The sequence below is a fragment of the Diadema setosum genome, chromosome 20 (genome assembly GCF_964275005.1).
Source record: "Diadema setosum chromosome 20, eeDiaSeto1, whole genome shotgun sequence".
Classification (NCBI taxonomy): Eukaryota; Metazoa; Echinodermata; class Echinoidea; order Diadematoida; family Diadematidae; genus Diadema; species Diadema setosum.
In genome coordinates this window covers 15,427,861-15,447,255 of record NC_092704.1, presented here as the reverse complement: position 1 = coordinate 15,447,255, position 19,395 = coordinate 15,427,861, and the positions used below count along the sequence as shown (strand labels likewise).

General features: G+C 36.4%; 1 protein-coding gene across 1 annotated transcript; it reads right to left on the bottom strand.

The window, feature by feature from the left end:
• Nucleotides 1-393: 393 nt before the first annotated feature.
• On the bottom strand, nucleotides 394-18,853 carry LOC140243456 (uncharacterized). Its single transcript, XM_072323133.1, has 12 exons — nucleotides 18,771-18,853; nucleotides 15,707-15,875; nucleotides 9,858-10,008; nucleotides 9,277-9,549; nucleotides 8,706-8,801; nucleotides 7,626-7,756; nucleotides 6,676-6,761; nucleotides 4,467-4,623; nucleotides 3,677-3,766; nucleotides 2,793-2,951; nucleotides 1,979-2,074; nucleotides 394-570 (listed from the first exon to the last, which is right to left on the bottom strand). Exons 1-12 carry the CDS (start codon nucleotides 18,851-18,853, stop codon nucleotides 394-396), a joined length of 1,668 nt encoding a protein of 555 aa, XP_072179234.1.
• Between the last annotated feature and the right edge of the window lie 542 nt (nucleotides 18,854-19,395).

Here is a 19,395-nt window from a genome sequence, read left to right as displayed (position 1 = left end):
AAATCACGTTCGGTATTACAACGTGATTTTGCACCGAGGGGTTAACTTGTGTGGTTAACTCGAGGGGTTAACTTGTGGCACATTTAGAAATAATTCACATAATTGTGCGACATTTGTAATTTTCAGGAATTGGTGGATAACTCGTGCTATTTTTTTGTTCGAATTTTAATCTTTTGAGGACGGAATTCAGAGCAACGAAAAATAAGTGTATATAGGGTAACACAATAGATTCTCCAATATGTGCATTTATAGCTCACTTACGTGAATAATATAGGCCCTAGATATTTTTTCGTTGTGTGTGTGTGTGTGTGTGTGTGTGTGTGTGTGTGTGTGTGTGTTTGTGTGTGTTAGAAGATGATACCATATAGGGATTTTATTTGCATAAGTATAGAGTTACATATACACATGGTTATCCATCTCACTACTGGATTCAGTGATTACGGATAGTTCACTCGGGCGAACTTCCCCGGCTCGTCGCTCACTTTTCTCTCTTCCCACACCCTTTCGAGGAGTGAGGCGTCCCTTCTCTTTCTGGTACGTCAAGAAAGCTCGCATGCCACGTCGTCCTTGCTGCAGTATTGATATAATAATGATACAACTACAGTGTACTATAAGTACTACATTGTACTACTACTACTACTACTCAGGGGCGGATCCAGGAATTCCGTAAAGGGGAGGGGCGGCACGCGCCCCCTCCAGCTTTCTTTTTTCTTTTTTTCTTTTTTACAAAAAACAAAATAAATAAAGAGGGGGCCCTGGATCCGCCACTGCTACTACTACTGCTACAAGTAATAACAATATTAGTAGTTGTTGTTGTTGTAGTAGAAGAAGTAGTAGTAGTAGTAGTAGTAGTAATGATGATAAAGTGATAATAGAAATAAGAATAACAACACATGTAATAACAAAAATAATGATTACAGGCTTTTATAGCACTTTTTTCCGGTTTCAAGATACTCAATGATATGAAGTACACGTCAACACAAATACAGCTACCTTGCTACTATACTTACATTAACATGATATCTAGCAATAGGAATGGTGACATAACGGATAATAATTTTCAGGATGTAACCTATAATTTCAGTGTAAATAAGTAGATTTTTAGGATATTTCTTAAGAACTGACAGAATCATGGCATGACATTGCAATGATCATATCGCAACAACGCATTTCCACGCACATGTTGTCGATTTTGTTGTCGATTTTTTCTTTCAAAACAACATTTTCGTTTTGAGTTGGATTTATTTTAAAGACGGGTTATCAGCCACTCAAGTTGGACATGATCAGCCAAAAGTCTGTAAAGTATTACTGCTGTTATAGTTCGTACAAGAAGCTCTGTGTAATTTTGATTGTATACAAAGTTCGTATACTTCGTTAAGAAGGAGTAACTTATATAACGTTTGAATTAAAGTTGTATCGAATGAGGGTTAACTTATACCGTTTAAAAGTGGCAAATGTCACATCTTGCCACCAAATTTATCTTACAAACATTTTGCAAAATCTGATCTTGCATCTATCTCGACGCTTCTGCCGCAATTAATAATAATAATAATAAAACAGGACAAGTGATATCAAGACCTAATTTTAATAATTGCACTGGAATTTATATGATTTTAGTTTAGCTCTCCATGTACATTGGAGATCGATTGAATTGAAAATATAAATTTGGAAAAATACATACTTTGACATTCTGTATAGGTACGTGCATTTTTTTTCAATAACAAATATGATATGCAAACAAACACACACGCACACAGATGCATATTCAAATACAAAAACTATTGGAAATACATAAGAAACATGTATTAATGATTAAATATCAAATGATTATTAAGTATATATACTGGTAAATCTATAAATGTGTCAAAATACCTGGACAGTCCTCTCCACTGTATCAAGTATGATAAGAGCGACAACTCAATGTATCCACTGATAATTCATCATATAAAAACAAACCATTTAAAAAGGCAAAAATTACCTCAATCATGTAGTCCATATCTTCTTGGTCATTCTTAAAGTCAAGAGACTTGACGTACACCGTGTTGATGAGAACTGTTCGATCACTGTCATGGCCCTGTATAGGAATTAAACATCACGTACTCTGTACTTCTCGATGATAATCATCAACATTGCAAGCAAATCACAGGACGCTTACATACCATGCAACTTTTCTTTTTTTTTTATGCGACAGTATCTTTATTCCATATATTTGAGGAAACATGTTTTTCGCTTATTTTTTTCTTTGCATTGGTTCGGCACTTGCGTATAATATGTCCCATCATTATAGATAATTTCCAGCAAATTAGAATAAAATGTATGAGGGAGGATACGTTTACATGAAGAATACTAGAAGTGTACGAACATGCAAAAATACAGGATGATATTACTTGAGACATACACGAGAGTAGGCAGGTGTGATGTCTTAATGAGTAGAAGATTTTTGGTTAAAGTATTTTTTTTTCGTATCTTTTGTAACATTTTTGTTTCCTATTTTAGATTATCCCGATTCAAAGTCCTACCTCCGAGGAAACATTATCGCTTTATTTCCATGGAAATTTAAATTGACACTTCTACAAAGCAAATTTTTTTCTTCGTAATGGGTATGCCAAAACTGAGTCGAAACTCGCGTATATAATTTTCTTGTTTTTATGAATATTTGACTCAGCAATGCCGTGAACAGCGTTTGTTCATAACATAACATAACATAAATAACCATAATTCATAGCATCACGCCCATCTACATGGAATACTAGTAATGGACACGTACAGTATGAAATAATAGGCAGCCTTACCGCCAAAAATGACCGTCTGACACTCGTGAGTAACGTCTGGAAGATCCCGCCAACAAACTGACTAGTGGAGCTGATGTCGTTTCGTCCCGACCCGATGTACTGACTCTGTATTCCAATGCCCGCCTCTTCGGCAAAGGACATCAACTCTTGAAAGTGGATCTGAGATACAAAGTCACGAAAATCATATTGTGATGACCTCGGAAATAAAATTCTCTTCCTGATGGTGACGAGTGACTACCAACAGGAAAGTATAGTTATAGCACCAAAGATGATAATTTATACATTTATTTAATTAAGACCATGATTATTATCATTTTATCATCAGTCATCAAACGTTACATCTATCGTTTTGATGATAATGATGCATGATAACTATCTTTATAACAGACAACTCGTATCGTCATGATTATAACAGGTGTGTTATATTCAGTATACAATTTTCTTAAAAAAAAAAAAAAACAACAACAACAACAACGGGTAAAACTATGCCTATAAGTATAGTGACCATGCACGTTCCTCGTTCTGAATTCTGATATCATTCTTTTTGTTACCTACAATGACAGAGCTGTCATTATTAACGTCATCTGAATTTGATTACCTTCAATATTTTGTTTAGCTTGATCATGCTGTTAAAATTAGCATAGTGTTTACGTACTGACTATATACATGTTTAAAGGAAAGAATCCATTTCTTTTTGTTTCATGTATCGAAAAAGGCACACCCGTACTTTACACACATCGACAATGATTTAAGACTGCATTATTTCCAATACAATGCCGTATACATTGTTCTGGACAATGTGAAGCATTCGATTCTGATCTCGATTTCTACTTCCAATCTGATCCACCTAATACTTCCATATTTTTTCTTTACTGTGTACTCACATTGCCGTCATTATTGGTGTCAAGACGTTTAAAGATCTCATCGATGGTGGCGTCCTCGCCGAACAAGACTTTGGCGTCCTCTGTGGAAAACTTGCCCCCACACTGATGGCAAATTCAAAAGTGGCGCATTTTCCTCATGGGTAAGTGGTATTCAAGCCTATCCAACCTTTCAGCCTGTCTGTACATCTTGACACACAATTATACTGACGCAGGAACACTGCCGAAAGACAGCCAGTCACACACACACACACACACACACACACACACATACACACACGCACGTACACATTATTAACCCCTTTCCCGATGTGATTTTTCTTCCCTTGACCATAATATTGCCATGGATAATGTGAAACATTCCCTTCTTATTGAATTCCAATCCAATCACCTCTCTTCCGCATTAATTTTCTTTTCTTTTTTTTTTATTCTCCTTGGTATCAAATGCTGTGAAGTTCACGGCACATTCCCCTAGTGATTCTGTCACTTCAACAATATCGGAAGCCCTTTGCGGGGAATTATATAGAATTTCATTGTATACAGCATTTCCATTAATATAGTATATTGTTATTTATTATGCTATAGACACTGATATAGCCTCATCTTGCAAGATGAATCTGAATTTATATGATTTAGAAGTCATTCTTATGACGATAGAAATATACCTTTACTTTTTATATTTGGGATAGAAATGTGAGCTCTTAAAACGTTCTGACCGTTTAGTCACAGTGAATTTCACTCCCATATTGATTGCTTCTGTGTGTGGTTTAAGATTCGTTATCTTTTTTTTTACCTTCTCAATAGCATTTTGTAATTCGTCGAGGCTGATCATTTGATTCTCGTCGACGTCGTTTTCGCTGAGGACTTGCAGGAAACGATTCATAGCCGTCGTCATCCTGTGGTGATTACGCAGCGTCTGCTTCCGAGCGGCCTCGAGCTTGACATGGGCCCTGGAGGGAGGCAATTGAATCAGACATTACGAGATTTATTCTGTAGCTTAGTTTGGTTATAATTACAGTTTGATCGACAGAGAACTTCAGCTTCTCTCTATTTTATAACATTTCACATAATAACAATATACATAACAACTATATGCAATGTCCCCTAGGCAAATGGTATGCTTCCGCCATGGTGCATGGTTCTCCCAATAGGTCTAGAGTACATCTTGACAATGTAAGACGAAAGTTTCACATAATAGGCCAAAAAAAGAAGAAAATGAAATGACTTGTTTGTCAAAAATGTGTTGAGTGTTTAATTCCTTGAATTAAGTTTCATTTTCACGGAGGACTGGTTATTGTTTTAGAAGGGAATATTTGGGAATTTAAACACTTTCACTTGACCTTTGACCGTTGCTTTTTGACCTTATGGCACACAAAAAATTCTTCAAGTAATCAGTAACTGTTATTTTCCATTTTTATGACAATACTTTGAGCTATTTCAAAATATGTTGGGAAACGGTGACATTTTTATCCGGTTTTTACCGTTCTTGTGTTCCAGAATGAGGGGGAGGATCGAGGAGCTGTAAAACAATGCATTTGAGGTACGGAATGGTTGATCTATAGGCCTACGTGTTCTATTTTTTTCCGGTTTTTGCCGCCCACCAGTCTTTGTGCAAACACGTTGTGGAGATTGACTGCACACATTCACTGGCAGGTAACACTCAATGTCAGTTCACGTTCTGCCCCCCCCCCCCCCCCACATTCTTCTTAGCGTTAAGGAGATTAAAGTTACGTTCACCAGACGTTCTTAAACGTAAAGATTATCTCTAAGTTTCAATCTGCGATGATTATATAGGTCGTATTCATAATATTACTCTTGCCCGTGTGTAGACGCATTCGACATAAAGTTAGCAAAGTTGTGATCGTTTTCCTTGCGTTCTTCAAGCTCGACGACAGCTGAAGTGATCTGTGAATATCATGGCATTCGATACAACCGAGTGCTCTTATCCCTTGTTGTTATCACCGTTTTTGTTGTTGTACTGCCACGTAATAAGTTAGGGCAGGTAGAGGGCAACGGAGTAAAGAGTTCCATCCGGATCGTCCCACCCTCTATAGTGTTGATGGCAACCTTTACAGTAAGGGCAGTCACATGGATGAGCGAAGAACAAGTCTTGCTCCTACACAATTCTCAATATTATTATCTTGGCGAGGGAAGGTTAAAGCTTTACAATCATAATTGTCTGGAACTTCGAACTAACCCCTGGCTTGTCATAATGAAGATCAACTACAAAATCTAATTTTAGCTCATAAAAGTGGCATCTTTATAGACTGTGTGCGTGTGCGTGTCCGTGTGTATTTGTTTACGTGACAGAAAAATCATTCAAAACAAGAATGAAAAGTTTAACTACAAAATACACAACACATATACGCATTTTGCAACATATATGAGTTGAAACTAAGTGTTGAAAATAAAACAATATGGACATAGACATGGATTAGGTGACGGCTAAACAATCTCTAATAATAGTATATAAAAATATCGTTACATAAAAAGTGCCCGTCCTTTGGAGGTCTTCCTTGGTAGCCGCGCAAAAAAATAAAGATAAAGGTGACATTTCGTTATTCGGAGGGTTCGTTGATCCCAAAATGAAATATAAGGTTCGTTATGTCGTAGCGTTCGTTATTCCGAAGGTTCGGTAGCATGCACCTTTTTTTTTTTTTTTTCCATTTTCAGATTAACGAACTCTATTTGGATTTACAAACCTTTGGAATAACAAACCTCCGGAATTCTGGTACAAGTACAATGTTCGGATTAACAAACCCTATGTCACTTTCGAATTGACAAACATCAATAGGTTTAGGGAATGCAAATATTTTGGAATAATGAACCCGACTTTATTTTCGGATTAACGAACCTTCGGAATAACGAACAGCACTCAAAATAAATCGGAACACACACACACATGCACACACACTAAGGGGGTGTTGCAAGAAAGTTGCAATTAATCGCAACTCGACTTTCTTGCAACACCCCCTAAGTGTATGGCGTTATAACTGTTGTACCTTGCGAGCTTTGTATTGGGCAGAGGAGCCGGCGTTGAGATCAGCTCGGGCTTGTTTGGAAGTGTGTGGGATTCATGTTCACTGAACTGAGACAAAAGTAGAGAAAAATATGTGAAACTGGAAAAGTAAATACTAAAAATTGGAAACTTTCATGCAGTCCACAGCTTTGTTTTCGTTTCTTACACACTCTACTAAATCTGTAACCAACTTTATTAAAAGAATGATGGTTTGGTAATAATAATGATAGTGCTAATGGTTTTAATAATAATAATAATAATAATAATAATAATAATAATGATGATAATAATAATAATAATGATAATAATAATAATAATAATAATAAAAAATGATAATAATAATAATGATAAATGGAAGAAAGCTATAATAATAATGATATTAATAATTATATTGATAATAATAAGAAGAAAGAAGAACAAGAAGAAGCAGAAAAAGAATAACAAGCACACTACAATTATATAATACTAATGGAATGAGGAATGCAGTAGCTGTGAATTGATGTTGAATATGTCACAGTCAGAAAATGGAGTTTTGAGATCTTTAAGATTTCTCGGCAAGATTTCAAACAGATCAGTCAGATGTAGTTGATAATGAAACGACGACAGGTTTGAAAGTTTGTTAGCTCGATATAAATGTTTTGACAGGTTTAGAAATATCATACAATGAAAGCATAAAGTGTTCATTTACTTGTCACACGAAGCAAATCACACTAGTTTACAACAGAGTTCTTGTGAATATGCCTTCAGGAATCAATGATGCAATGCAGTTAGCAGAGGAAATCGCACAGGAATAGGATTGATAAAGACTCAGAGTGAATTGTCAAGATTTTGTAAATTCTTAGTATCATGCCCTCTTACATTCATGCCAGCAGATATACTCTACTGGTTATCCTTATCTTTTAGGAAAATTTTGTTTTTAGCAATTATTCTTACTGTAATCATTCCAAACGTCTTGTCGTTGAATGTCCCAAAGCGCTCCTCCTTCATAAGCATCCTTGCAATCTTTTCCAGGTCCTGCATTCTCCGCAAAAACGAGTCCTCTGGTTTCATGGACAGCCACCATCCTGGAGAATATCCAAAGAGTTTTAGTGTGAAAATAGAGACTCTTTAGTATGAATACACGTGTTTCACTGTGATACAATATTTCTTCCGTATGAATACAGGCATTTCAGTATTAATGAAGACACTTCAGTAAGAAAGCAGACATTTCAGTATAGATGAAGATATACATGTGCAGCTAGCATCCTACAAATTCTACCTATATACACGTATAGACTGTGTCAATACCAACGATTTTTCTTTTGAGTGCAACTATACATCATTCAAGACAATTTTTGTTTTGTTGGAAAGGATTTTCAGTATAGTTATGCATAATATCCAGGGTTGGATGTTTCTCTTTTGTCTTGATAAGAGCGTGTTTTAAAATCAGTAATAAATGTAGCATCTCATTACCATTATCAAAGCCATTACTTACTGGTAATTGGCATTTGGCAGACAATGACGTTTTTATATCAAGGGATAAAAATTGTGGTTGAGTCCAATACCTTAAGTATCCTATGAAACAGGTTTAGAAATGAGGCCCCATCCATTTCAAGCTTAATCGCTTACGATGGCGGTCTCCTGCATTCAATTATCTCTATCAGCTGTCTGTTATTTCTTGAAAAATGCTGTATATTATATTTTATGTTTTTGTGTATGTATACTGCTCAATGCAATCACTCATGAGTATCTATTTGTGTACTGCTATCGATTTATTTCACTGCACTTGCTATTCTTTGTCTTTGTACTTTTGAAATTTGTATTCACCTTGTATCTGATTGAATGCGGAAATAAATCAAATCTAATCAAATCAAAACAGTTATCACGCATTATCACATCAATGCACAAGAAATGGCACTGATAGGTATCACTTAATATCACACACACACACACACACACACACACACACGCACACACACAGACACACACACACACACACAAAATGGTTTTTGAAATTCATAGCTGTCGTCTTACCATCGAAGCAGTGGACCGCGTAGTTACAGATGACTCCGCCATCAACATACAAGTCTGTTTGTCCTGTGAAAATCCTCTTGTACGGCTGAAATACACCTATGGTCACGATAAAATCATTTGAATTGAATTGAATTGAATTGAATTGATTTGAAAACGAAGAACTCATTCAGACCAATTTCTATGACGCACAACAGTCCATAGAATGTTATTTTCCAGCATTTACACCTACAACCAGCAGTTATAGCTTCTATCATGTCAGTTGCTTTCGTAACAACGTTAAGATGATAAACAGATTAGACTTGAATCAAATGCAGATCAATCTATGACATGCGCACGCTTTTATGAATAATAATCCAAATCCACTTAACAAAGACCCTATCAACTAAATGGGATGATTTCCATACTGTAGTTCCTAAGGGCGAGGATTTCTGTCATACATCTTTGTAGTATTTGACATTGTAAATGTCATATTATCTCTGTTATGGCGTTCGCAGAGGTACGGGAATACATGTGGGGGGGGGGGGATAGGGCTGGGACAGATTGACGTAGGCCTGTACTCTGATCACGTTACCCGGGATAGCGGTCGACATTCTCACCGCCACGGCGATGGGCATGTTGGGCGTGGTTTTAACATGGCAGTATTCCTCCATCATACTACTGATGTTGGTGACGACCACGCAGAGTTCTCGCCCCGTCTGGTCGTAGAGATCCTTGAAGGTGGCCTTGCTATCGCCCAGTTTTTCCTCCACCATCCGGCACACCATCTCGTACAACCGTCTCCCGGGATGCCAGCCGTAGGACCGGAAGACATTAGGGATCGCGCTCAGCACGCCGCACGAAGCATCTGATACACACATAAACAATAACATGATTATTAAAGTGAGACCCCACTCTTACCGTATAGGCCCTACTGACATCCAGTTGACTTTGATAAGGATATTTAAAAGCAAACAAAATGATGGAAGTTCATAAGTAGGAAAAGAAATGTTTAAGATTTTAAAGTTCAAAATATTTCCCCACAACAGCAGTATTATACGAGCTCATGCCGAGGACATTAATTTTCTTCGTTTAACTTAAAAAGATATGAACTTACTATTTTGTGGATCTGTCCCTTCTAGTTGAATACCTATGGAAGTGGTATTGAAATCTCACCCATGTAATCGAGGCCTTTAGAACCAATCGCCATCTCCTCGGCAACCCTCTTAGAGTCGTGACCTACAGCAAGGAACGTGGCCATCATGGACCCCACGCTCGTCCCGGCAAAGCGATGGATCTTGTCTGCATAGCCCAGACGTTCCAGCTCCTGCAAACGCAGACGCAAAATTTTCATTGGGCCAAATGTTGTATAGGCCTATACGTATTGCTACTGAACAAGTAATGGTCATGACGAAATCATGACAATAGAATACATTCATCATGACGATAGTAATCGTTACTTATGCGGTGATGAAAATTTTCAGGATGCAACAATTAATATCACATTTCTAAAAGAGGAAACGCAAGCTTAACCCATCCTCAGTTTACTCACAAAATTACTCTCCATAAATTTCTAAACCGTGGTTTAGATTTTGCTCTGCAGTGCGTATCAAAAAAAAAAAGTAATCCAACTTTGGAGGGCTACTATTTTATAATTGTCAGCTATGGAGAGCACAATGTTGGGTGTGAGAAAAGGGAAACTCTTCCTCTTTCCATTGATACCTAATTATGTTGACAAAACGTCATGCATGTTTGAGCACATGAACTTCAAAGACAACAATGACAACTATTGCACTTTTTCCAAGTTTGCGTGTTTTGCTGGCGGAACAATGCATGTCTCACTGCATAGATGGGATCTGTCGATGAAAGTGATCAAATCATTAGACCAGCCTGCACGACTGCAGATTTGTGTTTTAGGGTTTCTTCTAACATTTCAGGCCCGTAGCCAGGGGGGGGGGGGGGGGGGGGGGGGTAGCGTCGGGTGCGTACGCACCCCCCAAATTCTGAAAGGTCCACTTTTTCATAATAACTGTTTTTAGCAATTCTCAAGATAACAATCCAAATAAATACAAAGACACATTATATGCTACGTAAATGTGAAGAGTATACGTTTAACAATGTTAAGAATAATTGTACGAAACCATTTTGTTGTATGAACCATCGGATCGTCCCCATGCACACAAACACAAATGTTATGTATCAATTTGTGCGAGCTATTATTATATTGGCACTGCATGCCATGGCCCTTGGCGCGTGTGACCGGTGTTTTTTTTTTTTTTTTTTTTTTTTTTTTCCACTGGCCGCCCGAGTACGTGCGATTCGTGGATGACATTGAGGTTGACACTTGCATTTTTTCACAGGAACAGAGGTACAATTGTAAGTGGATGAAAATCTAATAGCCTCAAGTTTACATACATGATAAAAATTAAAGAAATTTCCTCGAAATTACTATAATCGAAAACCTGAGACATGCTCCAATCAAATTGTGAAAAGGTGGTCATGAATTAGCATTTCTTACGAACGATCAGGAGAGACAAAACAAAATGAAAGACCTGTCTTACTCCAGTTCTCTTGTAACACTCATTGGGCCATTATGCATGCCTAACGAATTATAATAGCTGCTTTTTCTAGCCCTTTTGCTAGTACCAATATTCGAGAAAAGATCATCTATCAAGTAACTGTACGATCTCCGTGCATAATCTAATGCTTTAAACACACTTGCCTACTCGCCTTCAGCTGGCATTTGCTTACGGTTCCAACAAATTATTAGTTATACATTTTCTCATGTTGTGACAGTTCGATTGGTTCTCATTTTGAAGTGAGCCAAAACCTAAGAACATTCTCACTTATAATTTCCAAAGAGTATTATGCAGGCACGCAAACTCAATTTAGTTGTATATTGTATTTCATTTAAATGTAATGGGTAAGAGGGTATGAGAGAGAATGCTGAGCTATGAAGTAAAATGGTAAAGTAAAAAGTTTGTCAGATAGTATTACAAAAGTCTGAATATTGCAAGAGCTCCGGAGTGAAAACAGTCAGGGAAAAACCCTATGTATGATAACATTGTGAGAGCGTTAGACTGCATTGTGACGCGTCGTTATTTAATTTACATTCTTTATTCATATTTTTCATTAAAAAAACACAGGTAATGAGCCGGATTGGGTTAAAATTTTCACTTACAGCTGACATTTGCTTACGGTTCCAACAAATTATTAGTTATACATTTTCTCATGTTGTGACAGTTCGATTGGTTCTCATTTTGAAGTGAGCCAAAACCTAAGAACATTCTCACTTATAATTTCCAAAGAGTATTATGCAGGCACGCAAACTCAATTTAGTTGTATTTCATTTAAATGTAATGGGTAAGAGGGTATGAGAGAGAATGCTGAGCTATGAAGTAAAATGGTAAAGTAAAAAGGTTGTCAGATAGTATTACAAAAGCCTGAATATTGCAAGAGCTCCGGAGTGAAAACAGTCAGGGAAAAATCCTATGTATGATAACATTGTGAGAGCGTTAGACTGCATTGTGACGCGTCGTTATTTAATTTACATTCTTTATTCATATTTTTCATTAAAAAAAACACAGGTAATGAGCCGGATTGGGTTAAAATTCTCACTTACAGCTTTGTAGAAGTCTGAGTCAACAGTATCACACAGTATACTTAAGACGTATTAGTACAAACGATTTCTTGAGCCTGCACCGTTTCGGGCTCTGTTCTGGATACGGCGGTAGAAAATCATTCTTTTTTGTTGTTTATTTTATCATTATTTACTAATCTCTTTTCTAACTTACAGGTAGCGGATTTCTTTGCAGGCCAAATTCGGAAATGTACTGTTGATTATTACTTATACATTTTCTCATGTTGTGACAGTTCTATTGGTTCTCATTCTAAAGTGAGCCAAAACCTAAGAACATTCTCACTTATAATTTCCAAAGAGTATTATGCAGGCACGCAAACTCATTTTAGTTGTATTTCATTTAAATGTAATGGGTAAGAGGGTATGAGAGAGAATGCTGAGCTATGAAGTAAAATGGTAAAGTAAAAAGTTTGTCAGATAGTATTACAAAAGCCTGAATATTGCAAGAGCTCCGGAGTAAAAACAGTCAGTGAAAAACCCTATGTATGATAGCATTGTGAGAGCGTTAGACTGCATTGTGACGCATCGTTATTTAATTTACATTCTTTATTGATATATTTTCATAAATATCTCAGGTAATGAGTCGGATTGGATTACAATTCTCACTTATAGCTTTGTAGAAGTCTGAGTCAACAGTATCACACAGTACTTCAAGACGTATTATAGTACAAACGATTTCTTGAGCCTGCACCGTTTCAGGCTCTGTTCTGGATACGGCTGTAGAAACTCATTCTTTTTTTGTTGTTTATTTTATCATTATTTACTAATCTCTTTTCTAACTTGAAGGTAGCGGATTTCTTTGCAGGCCAAATTCGGAAATGTAGTGTTGATTATTATACTATACATTTTCTCATGTTGTGATAGACCCCAGTTCTATTGGTTCTCATTTTAAAGTGAGCCAAAACCTAAGAACATTTTCACTTATAATTTCCAAAGAGTATTATGCATGCACGCAAACTCATTTTAGTTGTATTTCATTTAAATGTAATGGGTAAGAGGGTATGAGAGAGAATGGAAAGTGCTGAGCAATGAAGTAAAATGGTAAAGTAAAAAGTTTGTCAGATAGTATTACAAAAGAAACTCATTCTTTTTTGTTTATTTTATCATTATTTACTTATCTCTCTTCTAACTTAAAGGTAGTGGATCTCTTTGCAGCCCAAATTCGAAAATACCTAGAGACACTGCTAGTAACCAGATATGCTACTATAATTTAATAAATAAGAAATAACCATTCCAGTATGTATCTTAGTGTGCACAGTAAGACAGATCAAATCAAATAGGAAAACATCTGAGCACTAAGCCTGAGGTCTGAATTTGCACTCAACTTCTTCCAATGGCAAACGGATGTTTAATTTTTGAATTTCACTGACCTCCAAATTACACAAAGAAAACCTTCTTAGCATGATGGTTAATATGACATTTGACTGATATTGGAGATGTTTGCGAACCGGATCTACTGCCTTTAATATTATTAAATCTAAAATGATTATTTGAAAGTTCGGAAATGCTGGAAATATCCTACCACAAGGAGGCAAAATATAAATGGTTCACATTTACAATTCATTTTGTTTTAAAGATTTTCTTATCTATTTTCGTTTTTGACAAACTCGCATACCAGGCTTCAGGCCTGCTAACGCGGGTATACAATAGAAAAAAATAAAAGTTAAAACAACACCATGAAAATCACTATTAGGGAGCTTTAGATTTTAGACGCGCGGACGTTCAAAGAGAAAAAAACATGATCTGAGTGTGCGCAGTAGCGCGGATCAAGTTACTGCACACGCTCAGATCATGTTTTTTTTTCTCTTTGAACGTCCGCGCGTCTAAAATCTAAAGCTCCCTATTCTCAATTTTGCGGCGCGCTACGCGCGCAGAGTCTCGAACACAATTAAACTTTGCAACTTCCTGGCAAAATGAGTTTCTACTATTTCCTAGATGAAATACCGTAACGCGATTGCATGCAACAGACAAAAATACAAATTTCCTCGAGACTTTAAAACGTCATTAAATCAGTCAAAATTCACAAATTGCGGCGCGCTTCGCGCGCAAATTCTTATACAACTTTTGTAGTTCGGTCGTCCAAAGAATATATATATATATATATATAAATTGTGTGTGTGTGTGTGTGTGTGTGTGTCATCATTGGTATTGGTACCGAAGGTCCGTATTTTTAGTGACCGCACCCCCCCTTGAAAAATCCTGGCTACGGGCCTGCATTTTGTGATTCAATATGGCAACGTTGTCGATAACTTGGTCCTTCCCATAAAGGCGAAACCATTATCCATTTTACTCTCTTCATATTCAAGACATGGTTTGTTACTGGGAGCTATGTGTTTGAATATAAACAGAGAAAAATTGACTGTGTGGGTTGGCTTCTGTTAGAGCGACCAAGCTATCGGACAGAAGGCCATGTTAAAGGTTATGGACTATAAATGTTACCAGAAACTCTAAACTCAAACCTGCATTTGTACAGGATGGCCTACTTGGCCACTTTCATTGACAGATCTCATCCATTCAGTGAGACATTCATTGTTCCTTCAAGATAACACTCAAAACATGGGAAAAGTGTAATTTGTTATCGTTGTCTTTTAAGTTTATGTGCTCAGTCATGCATGACATTTGTCGACATAATGTGGTACCAATGGAAAGAGGAAGAGTTCTTCTTTCCTTACAACTAACATTGTGAACTTCATAGCTGACAATTGTGAAATGGTAGCCCTCCAAAGTTGGATTATCTTTTTTCTTTGATACGCTCTGTATATAGACCTGGTGAACCTCTTTCAGAATGGCTAACGTGTTTATAAGCACCTATCATGCAATTGAGAAATGAAACGATTTCTGATTCTGAGAGCAAATGTGAATAATGCTTCTACAAATCATGCCTTCCCCCAAAAACAAACAAACAAACAAACAAGCAAACAAAACACATTTGGCTAATGGTGGCCTGAAGATCGTATATACAATCGAGTTCTTTCTAAACTGTGAAACTTTTAAGCTTCGTATATTGTCCCATAATTTTTTTTTTTTTAGTCCTGTTCCATAAACGTATATAATATCAAATTCAATTATTTTTTTTTTTCTCAAAAAAGATTTTAATGTAGAAAATGTACAGTTTGAACAGAAATTGTTTTAGATCTACTTATTCATTGTAAACAGACAAAGGAAAATATGCATATTTACACACAGTATATACTCGCACTGGTAACTGGTCAAGAAATGTTCAGGTTGCACAAATATACAGAAATGATTATGACTTTAAGGAACAAGCTTGTGTGACTGTAATCGTCGAATAATCGTACATAGTGGTGAAGTGACACAAGGAGAGCGAATAAAAAGTCTTAGACCAGACCAAATAATAATACCAAATGAATAAAAATGTACGCACCATAAAAGCCCCGATGTAAGCTGTCCCCTGGGTCCCACCTCCCTCCATCACTATATTCTCATAGGGAAACTCCAGGTTCGCCAGGTCGTCATCCAAATCGGTAGTCGAAAGCGTGGTCGATGACAAGGAGGACTGACGCGATATGATGGGCACGTCATCGGAATTCCTGCTGTGTACAATATAAAAATACAACGGGATGCATTCGTACATAAAATGAAGTTATTAAATTCAGTCATAGAAAAGGTGAATGTTATTGTGTCAGAATTTAATGATTCAAATACATTTTTTAATTCTCCCATCTAAAATCTTGAATATCATCGGTTTTTGCATTCAACTTTTAAACTTCATATGCAGGACTTGTACTTGCCTTTTTCTGTGCATTTTTCATCGAACAAAAACATCCAAATGATTTTTACAACATAGCCCTCATCAATTCGTCAATTCTTTTTCGTGTGTATAGTATATCTATAAGCAAAATCGGCACGACCCTCTGTGAATTAATGTCGTTACACTTTTTGCAGTAATTTTGTCATGCCCTCCTCCAATGGAGTTTGCATCTCCTTGTTCAACGATGCGATCAAGTGTATATTTCATACGTTTGCTTCATTTAACTCCCCGTTTTTCTCTCTTCCTTTCTTCCTTGTTTGTTTATATTGTTCCTTTCAATGCATACGACAATCAATTTCAGGGATAATGTAAAAATATGAATAACTCATTTATTGTTTAAAAACTTTGTGTGTGTGAGTTGTTCTGTACGACTTCACATTCTTATGCATTAACTTGTAAGCTAATTAGCGTTACACACACACACACACACACACACACACAAACACAAACACACACGCACACTCACTCATATATACGCATATACACCTTATAAGCCAGTTCTCTCACGCAATAATAACACAGCTCTGATGCACCTGTCCACTATAGGTTTATAAACTATATAGTTAACCACAGAAATCCGCAACAATAACCGCGTCACATACCAAAGATGTAACAACAGTAGTTTTTCTAAAGTACAAATGACCTTTACAAGACGCGTGGATGAGGGCAGTATGTCCATCATGCGTCGGAACTACTCACAGTCAATTACGTAATACTGATAGTATTCTCCATGAACCAAAGGATCGGAATACGCACATCAATCCGATCTTAAGAAGTATACGCAGACTTTCATACATGATAGAATTATTTACAATGGGTCGAACTTGTTTCACCTTGCCAAAATTATACTTACAAGGACACACACACACACACACACACGCACACACACACACACATATATATATATATATATATATATATATATATATATATATATATATATATATTATATATATATATAAAAGATATATGGACATAAATAGATGGATAGAAATATCTTATAGGTGTGGATATAAGCGCAAAGAGCACAAACATCTGCTATAAGAACTGCATCCAAGGACAATTACGCCATGTAAAAAGGGACATTATACACCCACTTTATTTACACGCCCATCTTGAAAAGCTTTGCCTGGCTACTAGTCAAAGACTGTATGGGCTACAAAATTCTGCTCATTACTAGAAAAGTAATGAATGATTTTGTTCCCTTGTATATTTAAGATCTTATTTTGGAATACGTGCCAAATCGTATAGCCTCCGTTGTGCAGTTAAGAACTTACTTGTAACTCTGAGAACTAATCAATTTGGAGACCGAGCCTTTTTCAGCTCTTGCACCATATTTGTGGAATCAGCTACCTGTTCATATCCGTTCTATGCAAACTTTGGATTCTTTCAAATCTGAAAGCACAACTGACACAAATCTGTAATATTGTCCGCAGCGTATTGTACTTCTTCCTTTCCTTCTGCTTCACAATGCACCTAGATATAGTTTTACTACAGATAGATGGAGCAATAAGAATCCGTTGTTATCGTTTTGTCATTATTATCATCACATGCATATCCTGATACATTATTTCTGATAAGTAACTTATTTGATATTATCATACATCATTGGTACTTTGAATTATATTTATTCTTGATCTTGGACTAGTTATCATTATTCAAATTTGCATGCACTTTCCTTATTTTTTTCATTTCTCTTCGTGCAAATCTTTATACGATATCATTCTATCAAAAAAAAAAGGCTTCCTTGTTATCTTTTTGATCTCTATATCAAACATCGACCGTTTATTGGTCCAAATTCTTTACCAGCCACTCTACCAACAATCAGATATTCAAACCTTTCCTGTCGATCAGCCTTATAAGAGTGCTTTGAATCTTCCTTCATTATTTTGAGAAATCAAAATTGGAGGAGTGATCAGGTCAGCTTAAAAGCAAACAAACAAACAAACAAACAAACGATAAACCCCAGAAAATGTATACGTTTAGGTCATCAAACGTTTATGCTGCCAGGCTAATCATACTATATATCAATGTATATTGTCTTGTTTTGTTCTCTGCTTTAAAGGGATCGTATAGTTTTGGTTGAGACCTAATTTCAGGTTTCTATTTTTTTGTGAGATAATGAGAAACCTCTAATGAAATATGAAAGAGCATTTAATTCTATGAGGAATTCAAAATTCATTTGAGAAAATTGGTTTTGAAATGGCTGAGATATCCAAAAAAGAGCGATTCTAATAAAGTGTGGGACCCACACTTTATTACGATCGCTTTGATTTACTTTGTTTTTTGGATGTTTCAGTCATTCCAAATCTGATTTTCACCAAATAAACTTTGAATTCCTCTTAAAATGGTATGTTATGTAGTATATCATAAGTGTTTTCTTGGTCTCTCACAAAAAGTTAAAAGCCCAATTCTCATCTCCACCAATACTGTACCATCCCTTTAACCAATAAATTGGAAGACGATTCTATTGTGACAACGCCTCAAGTGGACAATCAGTGTCCATTGAATAATGACGGAAATATCTTGAAGTATCGTTTCATCTTTCTAGCATAATAGTTCATCATGTGTTAAGTCAAAACATTTTGTGAGGCGTACCACCAGCTGCATGAATATTACGAATCAGATGAAAAGGTTCAGAGCAAGGTAGATTGATGGTGACTAAAAAAAGACATACCTTGCACTGTATGGCCCATGACCAACAATATGGCTTATTTTCTTCCGTGATGGCGATCTTTCGGCCGAACCGCTCGCACCCATCTTGTCTTATTCCACTGATCCAATTATTCCAATGTTTGCGGATCCAAATCCTAGAAGATTTTGCGATGAATCAGTGAAGTGTTCCGCAAAGGTGCACAAGTCCAATATCAGCTTCGGCAGGATGTGTGAAAATAAAAGTATTCAGTTTGGGAAGAAAAACAATCAACCCTTGACCGAGATCGAGAAACTGCGGAGGTGTGCTATGAACAGTAAAATGAACCAGTAGATCTAATTAAAGCACGCGCGATCTTGGAAGACGTAGACACACACACGCACACACACACACACATACACACACACACACACATACTTTACTTATAGACATTAATACAGACTATTCCGAAAGTATGATGCAAGTGATGCCAGTTGTGTGTCCATAATCTTTGTAGTTAAACAAAGAAAGAAATCGTCAATATAACCAGTCAGAGAAAGTGTCTAGTGAACATATAGGCCTACTGTCTTATACCTCTTTCATGATGATGGTCACTATTTTTATATATCTTACCTTTTATTATATTCATATACTATTTCGAGCTAGGAAT